The sequence below is a fragment of the Triplophysa rosa genome, linkage group LG4 (assembly GCF_024868665.1).
Source record: "Triplophysa rosa linkage group LG4, Trosa_1v2, whole genome shotgun sequence".
Lineage (NCBI taxonomy): Eukaryota > Metazoa > Chordata > Actinopteri > Cypriniformes > Nemacheilidae > Triplophysa > Triplophysa rosa.
This window is the reverse complement of record NC_079893.1, coordinates 14,325,312-14,337,620: the sequence shown is the minus strand read 5'-3', so window position 1 is coordinate 14,337,620 and position 12,309 is coordinate 14,325,312. Positions and strand designations below refer to the sequence as shown.

At 40.2% G+C, this 12,309-nt stretch overlaps 1 protein-coding gene across 1 annotated transcript in view; it reads left to right on the top strand.

Annotated features, from left to right (window-relative positions):
• Window positions 1-9,936, top strand: part of cntln (centlein, centrosomal protein) — a 35,035-nt gene extending 25,099 nt beyond the window's left edge. The window contains 2 exon segments of the mRNA XM_057330920.1: window positions 7,301-7,405; window positions 9,772-9,936. Of these exon segments, the coding sequence (XP_057186903.1) occupies window positions 7,301-7,405; window positions 9,772-9,936 (270 nt within the window).
• The last annotated feature ends 2,373 nt before the right edge of the window (window positions 9,937-12,309 follow it).

Here is a 12,309-nt window from a genome sequence, read left to right as displayed (position 1 = left end):
GAAGCGTGCTGGGAACGCTTTTACTGGCAACTCACAATGGCTCTCATTTACGGGCTTCATACGGTTGAGGGCCTGATTATAGCCGCTTCATAATTAACAGTGATCGGATTTGTTGTTGTGGCGGAAATAGTACATGTGTAGAGCAGTCTAATTCAGATGCAGCACGTAGCTCTGCCAGCAGACGGGTCATGGGCCTCGGGGAGAGCCCCTCCATATGTTCCCCCTGCTTCTACACTGAGACCACCAGTGCCAGCAAACCTCCCAGAAGAACCTAATCGTGTTCTGTAATTACAGCACGCTGTTCTCTATCTCTCTCTCTCCATCTCTTTCCCGCTCTCTCTTTCTCTCACCCTTTTTCTCCTTCCCCCTTCATTTTCCCTGCTGGCTAGAAATGAGGGGGGAAAGGCTCAAACACTCCCTCATCAGATCATTTGTAAATTGCTTTATGCGGCTGATGCCGAACTGTGTTGGTTTTCAACTGTTTGAAATTATAAATAATTGTAACAGATGCGCCAATGTGGCCGGCCTCCAACAAATGAGGCCCCAGATAATTTGGCCGACCCTTTTGGCAGACCAATTTAATAAAATGTGAACAAAATCTACCTGCTAATAATTTATCATCCCCTCTCCCAATTGGTTAAACTTAATTACCCTGGCAGTTAACAAGGTCACGCCCAGATGCCAAACCCGGCTGTAGTTTTGATAATGCAATCAGGAACCCAAAGGTGATGACAGAGCTGTTGTTTTTTCATTATCTAGCTTTTAGAGACAAACACAGGTGCCAAGGCCTACTTGTCTGTTGGCAGTAATTACCCGTCGTCACAGGCTTGAACTTATTGTTGCAAACATGTGAGAAACATGGATGAACGTTTTCCGATCAAGTTTTCAATTCACAAAGGATGGAAAGAGGTTTTGCTCATTAATCTACTAATAAAGGAATGCAAACTGATGCGCGCCACAGATCCCCATCTCTCCATCTGAGCAGCTCAGATAGAGAGATGGGTGATTTCTTTTTAAAAACGGATTCGGGTGACATTAGAGCTCATCCGCGCATCACTAGCACAGGGTTTAAGACATGCTTTTTTGGGCATTAAATAATGCCGAAAATACCAGTATGACAAACATAAACCTTATAGTATATCGCCTTGTGTGATTCATTTAAATACTCTCCTCCTATATAGTTTGCGTCTGAAGAGGAAACTCCTACAATGCATATGCAATAAGGTCAGTTGCAAAAACATCCATGTCCACGCCTCTTCAGCGCTAATTTTCACTGCGTGTCTTTAGTAAATGCCGACAGTAGTTTTTTTAAGCCAAAAAAGGCATTTGCGCTGCAGCTAGCTGTTAGTAAATCTGGCTCTTAATGCGTCCTATGGTGTGACAGCAAAAATGTAGAAAAAACAACTAAGATAAAGCTATTTTATGTTATAAATAAAAATAATAAACATTATATTAAACTGATAATTGACTCTTGCTTAGTTTGGAGGACCTCTTTTTTTAAAGTATAGTTTTGCATTGTCAGGTAAGTGAATTGTCAAATCCAAAACAGTCAATACTCCTCATGAATGGGCGCATGAAAGTTAAAATATAATAACTATTTATATCACTACTATACTGTTCTATAAAGAGCCATCCCTTCTCTATTGGTTGTGTGTCATTGCTTCTGGTTTACACATTCTAATTCACAGAAATCCTGTTGTATGCTGTCTCTCAAAAACGTGCATTCTTTTTTGTCACGTCCATAATAAGCATGCATTTGTCCCTCTTTTAAAATAGAAAACTTGTGCATACTGATGTTTTTTGAAGTCTGGACTCTTATCATCAGGGGATGAGTCAATATATTGGTAGTAAATACATTCTCTGAGAATTTATATTTTAAGTTTTGACTGAAAATGACTGTCACATCCATAATGCTGGAATTGCCCCTTCCTTTCTCACTGGAGAAATTACTTTTTTCAACTACGAGTCTGTCTGTGTCCATTTGTTCTCCATATGGCCACACTTGGACGTTTCCTCTTTAAGAATAAGTTAGTGACCATATCGTTTTTTTACTGCATGTTACATGTGACACAGTGATGCGCAGCGCTAAAGGAACAATCACTGCCACCTCATTCACTAGACATCTTAAGATTGATATCAACTGATTAAATAAAACTAGAGCATGAGAAACATGATACATAACTTTTAGAGAGTGTCTGGAATAGGTGTATGACAAAATGTAGTGTTATCAGCAATGCCTAAAACCTCTGAGCACGCAGACAAAACCATCCCCAGAGAAATCCAGTACAGGAAGTACAGGAAGCATGTCAGCTCCTGGCCCATTACAGATCTCTTTATTTTATTATCTCTCAGCAGATCTGTTTTATTACCACTGACAGCTACAAATGACCACTCGCTGTCATCACTCGCAGTTGTTACAGGCAGGATCTGGAGGAATTAGTGGAGATCATTTTAATGTTCGCAAATGGAAAAACTAATTGTTTTTTTAATGATTACATGTGCAGTAATGTCACATTTTACAACGGGTAGTTAATTTTTAATGCATTTAGCCTATTCGTTTTGTGAATTGCAAATGTTAAGTAGAGGCGTATTATATTGGTATTAGGGTTGGGCGATGTCTACCAAATTGGCATCGGACGATGCCTACAGTGAAACATCGCGATGGACGATGACATCGGGGGGCGGGGCGATGCGGGGACGGGGAATATCAGTTTGCTAGATGGCCATCTGCCAAAACATTAAAAACAATTATATCAGTGCTCCAGACTGCGACCAAAACCCATTTTGTGACCAGTTTTCAAGACAGCATGATTGTTTTTCACAAGTACTCACACATGTACGACCTGCAAATTTGGAATTTCTTCCGGTTGTTATTTCATGTGGAAAGACGAGTAGATCGTGAGCCCACCAGTGTAGGCTGTGTGTGTGTGATAAGTTAACTGCGCGGGTCACGCGGCACTGATGTTTCCCGCTGCCATTGCGGACGCGCACAGTTCAGGTCATCATTGACAAGTTTACACACCCACAACGTGAGCGCATTACTATTCATGATTGTACACTTAAAGGTACAGTGCGGGATGTTTTGTATGATCTATTAACAGAAATGCAATATAACATACAAAACTGTGTCTTTAGATGTGTATAAAAACTTTACGTAATGAAAAGTTATGTTTTTATTACCTTAGAATAAACCAGTTGTATCTACATAGGGAGCGGGCCTATCTACATTGAATTTGTTATGTTGCGCAGCCATGTTTTGTACAGTAAGCTCTAACGGACAAACAGCTCTACAGAGCGCGTATGTTGGTCTTTGTGTGCGTTTTTAGATGCAGCTTGCGTCATCACTGAGTTGAAGACGCACAAAGTAGTAAGTCGTAGTACGGAGAGGAGGAGGAGTAGTCGTCGTCTAGCTGAAGCAACTGATTGTTCTGTCTTAGAAGTTTTGATAAAATGGAGGACCATGTGTATTGCGCACAAGAGCCGACAGAGCGTGAATCTCCGTCGTCAAAGAAGCGCAAACGTGATGCTGCCAGACAAATTAGAGACAAACGGCGGCAGAAATCCAGGATACACATCAGTGTATCTATTACCAGATGGAAGGCACTGTTGAAAGACAAATGTTTTCAAGGCGATGCCGAAGTTACCTGTTTTCTGCTAGACTGGTAAGATAATTCAACATTTTCAATGTTTCCACTTTTTCAATGTTTACCAAACAACTGTTTTGTTGAAACGGTAACATTAGCATTTTATACAAATGGCCATATAACCTCTGAATAATAATGTTTTTCCGTCCCTGCGGTACGTACTCCGGTTGTTCCTGACTTTACAAAGGGGTAGACAAACGTCTACTAACTTACACCTAACTGCCTATGTTGCTGTTAGATCAAACGCTTTGTACAGCGTTGCTATTTACGATTAGCTAACTTTAGTTACTTCACTACTCTCAGCGTGTACTAGATAGCACGCAAGAAATATATCTAATTATAGAATTGTAACAGTAACTTTCGCAATAGAATACATGTTAAATGATTAATTATGTTAATATATTGCCTTACCTTTGCAAAGAAACATCGTTGCTTGTATCACTGCTATCCGCTGTCTCAGTAGACGACATCTTTTTTTTACTGTTGCGGCCACCGTCGTAATTCGAAAGGGAGGGGTGGGCAAATGACTCAGAGATTCGTTGCAAAACTATAATACAACACTAGTGGCCGCTGATTTTCAAGAACTGTGCCTTTAATGTAAAAACTCATTGTTACATGTTGTATTTGCTAATATGTCTTCCTTTGAGAATTGTAAATTGTTAATATTGTTTATTCAATGCCTTTTTGTATGTAAACTTGTTTATTTATATGCTATTAATAAAAAAAATTAAAAAACGTGAGCGCATTACTACGATTCACTGTTTGCGTTCACTTTCTACATCCGTCTCTGTCTCGCGTACTATACACCGTGGATAAGCATGAATGGACGAGCTCGACACATGCGCAGAATGTCATACTGTGGACTCGGCTGTCAACATTTGTCTTGGGAATGTGCTGTACGCATACGCGGATGGGATGTGTGGATGACCGCGGACCCTCCTGATGACAAAAATTGCATCATGCAGGTGAATCACTATGCTGGTGTTCTGCCAATTTATGCTACCCTGTCAAATTTTACTACCTCCATTCAAAACAGGACTAACCCCTCCCCCAACCCAACCCTTATACCTAAGTTACCCCTCCCCCAACCCAATCACAACACGAGGGTAGCAAAATTCTGAGGGTAGCAAAATTCTATGGGTAGCATAAATTGACAGAGCACTGGCTGGCAGCCATCGGCCATGGACGATGTCATCGTCCATGTTATCAGAACGGAGACAAATTACATATCTTTGTTGTAAATACATAAACACATACATTTTTTAACACACTCCTCTCAAAACCCCAACTCTTCTCCACCACACCCCCCTAAATTCTGTGGACTCCTGCTACAGCCCATGTAAGCCCGTACATTATAGTGCCCCTGGGCTTCTGCAGTATGTTTTGGGTCTTTGCCTTGATGGAAGATTAATTGTCCCAGCGCTCCTGGAGATTGCAGCTTAATTAACTCCTGAATTTTTCTGCAGTTAGCTCTGTCTATTTTTTTAAATATATCTTTATGGTCATTGCTACAGAACAGCATCCCCAAAGCCTAATATTGTCACCACCCCTATTCCCTTTAGAAATGTTGTTCTCCGTGTGGTGTAATGTGATGTTAGATTTGCCTGACATATAGTGTAGCTCATTGCCAATGGTGCCCAAGGTTTTTTTATCTTGTGTTCCTGTGATGTTTTTTTCTTGACGTTTAATTAATGGCCTGTTATCTGCGGAACTTAATCTTTCATACTGTACTTGACATGCCATCTTGGAGGCCAGTCCATGTTTTTCTGATTCCTTCTGACTGGTATTTTCTTAAGAACTGTTGGTCTTATTGGTGTTTATTGGTGTTTTTGGTTTTATTGGAGTACTGTGAATGCATGCTTCTGTAGTCCAAACTCAAAGGGGAACTCTGCCGAAAAATGAATATTCTGCCATAATTTACTCACCCTCAAGTCGTTTGACAAGCCTAGGACATCCGTTTATCTTCGCAATGCAAATGAAGATAGTTTCGATGTGGTTCGGGAGTTTTCTGACTCCCGCCCATAGACAGCAACGCAACTGACTTTCAAAGCACAGAATGTCAGTCGTAATCTTAATTTGTGTTGCAAAGATGAACGGATGTCCTAGTCTTTTAATTTCCGGTACACATCCGCAAAGAATAGAGTACCTGCAGATTATTACTGATAACAAGCAAAAGAAATAACCAGTAAATTTAATTAGATAGCAAGTTAAAAGTATGTCTAGCCAGTATTATTTTGGTTACCAGTAGAAGAAGCGTTGCTTGGCTAAACTTAATGCAACAAAAGTTACACGACCCATTCAACAAATTGTTTATTTAATAAAATTAATATACAATCAAATTCAAGAAATTGTTTATTTAATATAATTTTTATACAATCAAATATTTATATAAACTAATGTTAATATAAATAAAATAAAATATACAGTAGTTACTGTATATTATTAGCCACTTGTCAGGCCGATCAACAAACAGACCGGAAGGTAACTTCGGGCCAGGACTGTGCATCTGATGAAACGTATTTTATAACGGCTTAGAACTCGGCTCAACCAATCAGAATCAAGGACCAGAACTGACCGTTTTATAACTTGGGTTATTACACAGCTCTCTGGAATACTTGATTCTGATTGGTCAACTGCTACATTCCAAGGTCTGTTATCCCCGGTAACAACTGCTAAAGCTAATAACAGACCGTTCAACCAGAGAATTTTGAAGGGTACTACACCTATATTTAAAGTTGCAATCCGTACCTTTTGCCTCTCTGTTGCCATCTCTGTTCGAAACTTAAAATTGCAGTTTCTTTATTTACTTTTCTTTGCATGTGTTGAAAAACAAATGATAATTTAATTTTTGTTTTTTTAAAGCAAAGTATTCCAGCTTTAGTGTATTACTCCGATGTCTCTTTTTTCATGCCAGGGTTGAAGTTGTTACAAATGAGCTACTTAAATATTTCAAATTATTATGTGTCCAATTATTTACTTAGTGGCAAGTAGCCCTGTAATAAGTGGGATATTATTTTCTACTTGTCAATATCTGAGCATTTTATGATAAAAGATCTTGTTTTTATGCCCTCAGAGTAAAAAAGCACATAAGAACAACATTATCCTGTCTGGGGTTGTCATAATGGTTAATTCATAAGTGTAAAAATATCCTAAAAATAATGTTTTTTTTTTTTTGAGCCACAGTTTGAATTTTTTATCTGGAAATAATTTCGGAATAATATTTTGGACATTACAAAATTTGAATATGTCCATAACACACTGCTGCCCTGGTCACGTTGAGACTTGCGGTGATTGTCGGTTCCAGTGATACAGGGAGACAGACAGATGAACTGTTGTCATGTACTTCAGCGTCAGATATCCACTCCTCCACTAATTATCCTGGTCCTTCTTCATTTTTAATAGCAAGCCAAGTGTGCGCATTTGCAATGTGGATGTGACATGACATGCGGCGTTCCAGCTGCACTGCAGACTCATTCACCTGCAAATGAACATACAGTCAGACATTTGTTTGGGCATTGATTATTCATGGACATATCTAGTATTAAGTAGGGTGAACACTTCTATATTGAATGTCTTAGGTTTTAATTAGCAAAATGTCTTCTCATTGGATGTTGAGGAGCTGTCCCTTGTCTCCTAAATGTGAAATGTGTTTTCAGGAGGCTGGCCACAAGCAGGGTAATCCATCTTTACCCCACTTGCATGCACACGAAGAGCAGCTGTCGGTGGACACTAGAACCACCAGAGACCTAAAGACACAGCAGGTACATCCAAAAATACAGTTTCACAAATACGCTTATATTGTAAATGTGAGACTTCATACTTAAATTAAATTAATTTTCTACAAAAGATGATTGTTTAGAAGAATGATTGGCCACAATTGGTAATTGGTCAATACCTTTATACAATGAAAATGTCCAAACAATACAATAAAGGTGATAAAAACTACAGCTGTGTCTAAAATATACAATGTTAAATTAAATATGGCTGCTGTCCTTCTGAAACCTCATATCTCCATATTTTGTGATTTTTATTTTTTGCCATAAATCATTGTTATTAGTCACTCTTTATGTTTGTTTTAATAGAAAGTTTGTGTCAGCTCTGTACTTTTTCAAACGTTTATATACATGTGTTGTCAGTGTTTTTCCATTTCCTGAAAAACAGTCAATTTGGACATCCAAGGTTTTTGAAGGACAGCGACAATGTTTTTTTTGTATTAACATCTTAACTGACCTCGTTGCAGTGCATTTTGTAATGCCTTTGACCTGGGTGCCCACTTATTAAAGGGAGACCTGTCACCCCCCCCAAGTTGTTCCACACCTATATACATTTCTTTGTTCTGATGAACACAGAGAAAGATATTTGGAAACATGTTATCAACTGACATTTCTGGGACATCATTGATTTCCATAGTAAATGATGCCTCAGAAATGTCAGTTGCTAACATTTTTCCAAATATCTTTTTTGTGTTCATCAGAACAAAGAAATGTATACAGATTTGGAACAACTTGAAGGTAAGAAAATGATGACAGATTTTTCATTTTTGGGTGGAGTACTCCTTTAAGTAAACAAGGTTTCAATTTTACATTTATAAGGCGCTAATGTTGTTACCTGTTACATTTTGCCAGGCTCCACACCCTCTTTAGTCAAAGTGTGAGCATATCAAAGTAGTCCTCCCATACAACTTTTTCTTTAAAGATAATATAATTTGACTTCCAAAGCCCTCACTACAGGATTCATGCTTGACTAAAACCTAGACGCACAGAAATTTCCCATCAGCCTGATCCTAATGTTTTTTTATACATTTTTTTAATATCACACCATAGAATGTTTTTAGAAGATCAAGTGGTGCAATGTATTACTTGTGAGGACTTAAACTCAAGCCTACGTGTACAGACATATTTTAGCTGGCGGCAGAGATTTTTTTTAAATAAGTTTGGTCATGTCTAGCTGACAGTGACCTACGTAATAAAAAAGCTCTTTTCTCAAACTGACATACTTGGCCTCCTCGTATCAAACATCACATTAATGCTGATAGTTTACTCTCCCTTTAACACACTTACAGTCATGACAGGGCCTGTAATCTGGAAAAGCACTTAACCATGTCACTCATGTGAGTCTATGCAGTACGAGAAGACTAATGCTATGCCACTAGTTTCCTGACTGTTGGGCCGTTTCTTTGTTCTCCATATTCAGCCATTATTGATTTCTTTTCCTTTAAGCTTCCATTTCACTCTTTTGCTAATCCTTGCTGACTTGAGGTCTTTGATATGTAGGACACTGTTGTTCCTGTGAATGCTGGGAATGTTAAGACTGGTTTTGGGACATGTGTCAGAGGAAGGTTCAGCTACAGTATGTCGGTAATGACATGATTGAACACTTCAATAGCCTGATCCATCTGGACTAAGAGCTCCAAGACAAGTGACTCGAGTTAGTTATATACGTCAGCAGCCTAGTGAAAAGCTAATCAGCTTTTAAAGGATCTTTTCGAGTCTCCGAAGAATGATTTTTCTGCAGTTTTTGATCTGCCCCCCGAAGATCTTGATTCCTCAACTGTAATGGTACGTCTGCCATTTCGTAGTTTTACTCTTTCACAGTTGATCCACCATCTGGCCTTTCTTCGCCAAGCAGACCGAGATTTTCTGGTTTAAGTACTTCAGAAAGAGCCCACTTCTTTCTATCTCTTTCTTCCTACTCTCTCTTTTCTTTCTCCCCAAAGTCTGCTTCTGTTGTCCTATCAAGTGTAACTCCGGGCCCTGATAGAGCAATTAAAGGCGCCTCCCTCCCCACCTTTGGTAATGAGGCCTGGCACGTTTCTCACTCTATAACCCTTTAGTCTCCCCTAATGGGACATCATTATTGTCAAAGAAACAATGTAAATGGAAATGAACATGCTCATTAGGTCCCTGCACAGAGAACCCTTTCGGCTGCATGCCGTGAGCACTCTTCCTCGCGATTCAGCCCGTGGCCCCAGTTAAGTTTCGGAGAGCGTGCGTGCCGCGGTTCGCGGGTTTGTGTGTGGGCCTGTCGCTCACTCCCTTTTTAAGAATTGCAAAATTGCCTGTAATATTGTTTAAAAGATGCCAGTTTATTTCTGTTGATTATCTCGATTTCCTTCTGTGTTTATCAGGGATCCACATCTTCGTCTCCAAGTGGCAGGAGCAGCGCTGACGGAACAGCCAGACAAGAGCAAAAGATTCAGCGACTGCAGGATTTGCTCGCGCTTAAGGTGAAGACTAAACACTGCCTTTTTTCTGCCTTTGCCATTCTCTTTGAAGACCTCTTAGGAGATTGATGTCCTTGCGTGAACATTTTAGCGACATTCCTCGCCTCCCCCCTGAGAGAGAGGTCTTTCCACCCTTGTGCCTGATGGCTCTATTATTACCAAACACAATTACAGCAGAGCTGAGTTAATGTCCTGTAGAAACAGTGCATGCAGGGTCTCATACACTGGCAGCCTTTCAGCTCATGGGTGAATGATAGTGTGTGTATTTGCATACGTGTGTACGGGTGTGTGTCTCAGCTGTAGCCTGGCAAAGTTTAGACATGAAGAAGCTCATGCCAGGTGGAGACTGCTGTTGTCCTCTGACCACTGCCCTCTACCTGACCTCAGTACTTCATCATCAGCGCGCGCACACACATCGACTGTCTGCAGAGGCAATGAGGCAGCAGGAGGGGAGACTGCTGAAGAACCCGTGCTCTTCGCTAACCAATCATCCATGTCTCTTTTTTGACTTTTCATGCCTCTTTCTTTCTCTTCTGCTCACGGATGCTCTCTCCCTCATTTTTCTTTAAGTCTCAGGTAAACTAATGTAGTCTATCCTTTTGTCTGTCAAAACTTTGTAAGTTTGTAACGCTCAGTGGCAGTCGGCGGTTCCAGCTGTGCAAAAGTCCTCACCCTCTGCACACGGAAGGAGGTTGTGCTGGCTCGTATCGATTTTGATGCCCAGGTGAATGTATGTGCGGGCGCTATAAACAGCCCCCGTATTCCACGGTGTCACTCAGACGTGAAATGTCGAGCACTCAATCTAAGCAGCCCTTCATTAGCGCTCTGCTTTGTTTTGCTTTGCCGTCTCATATTCGGTGTCTTTCTCTTTCAGTTTGGGTTTGAAGGCTGAATGTCCTCTTGTGAATTTCTGAGCAGTAAATCCATACTTGTCACATTGGCAGGCAGACTGGGGCTGGCTTGTTCTCTTTGTCCTTGTTAATAATAACAGGGTTCAGGGCCCTGCATTTCCCTCCCAGCAGGGCTGCCGTGTCATAGCAGCGGTAAACAAGCTTTCCTCCCTTTCAGAAAGCCTTTCGTCAAGTCTCCTGGCCCTGGCCACTCAAGCTGAAAGGTGCGCTTGCTGTCTCTGGCAGAGTTCGCCTCGGCTAAGGTCAGAATAATAGAGGGCCGTCTTGTCAGGAAAATCTATATGTTCACCCCTGAAAAGTCCCATGTAATCTTTGGTAAACCCCCGCCACCCCCCAATTTTTTTCTTCAAATAGCTATGAGGCAGAGACCAATATTTACGGACATTTGGGGAACGACCCAGCTCACTGAGGCATTTCTCCTGCTGGGGGGTTTAAGTGGTTAGAGAAGCCGGCCTTTTCCTATTGGCTGAAGGGGCGAAATGTCAGGCCACAGTAATGCTACAGGTGCCAGGTTGGCGTAGAAATGCTTATCAGTGCCTTTTTCCCAGAAGAAGCAATGACAAAACAGCTCTTGAAGTATATGAAGAGTTCCAGAGGGTTGTTTAACAAATCATGTAAATTTGACTTTTTCAACTTTTTTTGAATATTTTAAATGATTCATCAGTATAATCAACGCAAGAAAGACACAGGTGTAATAAAATGAAACATGATAATGTATAATTTATAATGCATGGCTTGAAAAGACCCGGGACGTGTATTATGTGCTTTTCTAGTGCGCAGCTGAATCCCGACTTTCTGTGTACTGCAGATACAACAATGGATAAGACGTTTGATTAACTTAATTGCTTTTTTAAATGCCAGCGGTTTTACAATTAATGAAGGAAGAATGAAGCAGTGATGGAAATTTATTGGTATGAATGTTTATTCATTCTGAAAGTTACAATCAGAATCATAAGTACTGTAATACAATGAAACCGTTGTAATGTAAAATATAAATACCAGCATTAAACATTACTTCTGAAAGCCCTATGAATAGTATTAGGTTTAAAAATAAAATGTTTATTTCAAAACACTGTAGTTACGACAGTATTGTAAGGTGCATTGAAAAGCCTTCTAATTTATGTTTGTGCAAAAATGTTTTCTCCTTTTTTGTCTTCATTGCTGTTTAGAATGTCGGGGATGTTTATATGATTTGAGCTAGCTTATTCTCTGAACCTCTATGGGAATCCCACATGACTCCATATGTGGGATTCCCACAGAGGTTTGTAAGGGAATATTCTGTGTCTAATTCAAATGAGCTGCACCACGCTTCCTTACTGGTTTACACAATGCCTTTCTAATTGGTCTGCATTGCCCAGATGAGTACGGTCCGCAAGTACACTCCGTCTGTACTGTCTAGGTGGGCACATTGCGTTGTCCATTTGGTTGTGCAGATAATTTACTTTTGCCATGCTGTTTAATCAGCTACTGCTATTTTGTCCCACTTTCAAAGCGTTTGGATTTTGGTGTTTCCCATATGCAATAGAAAATG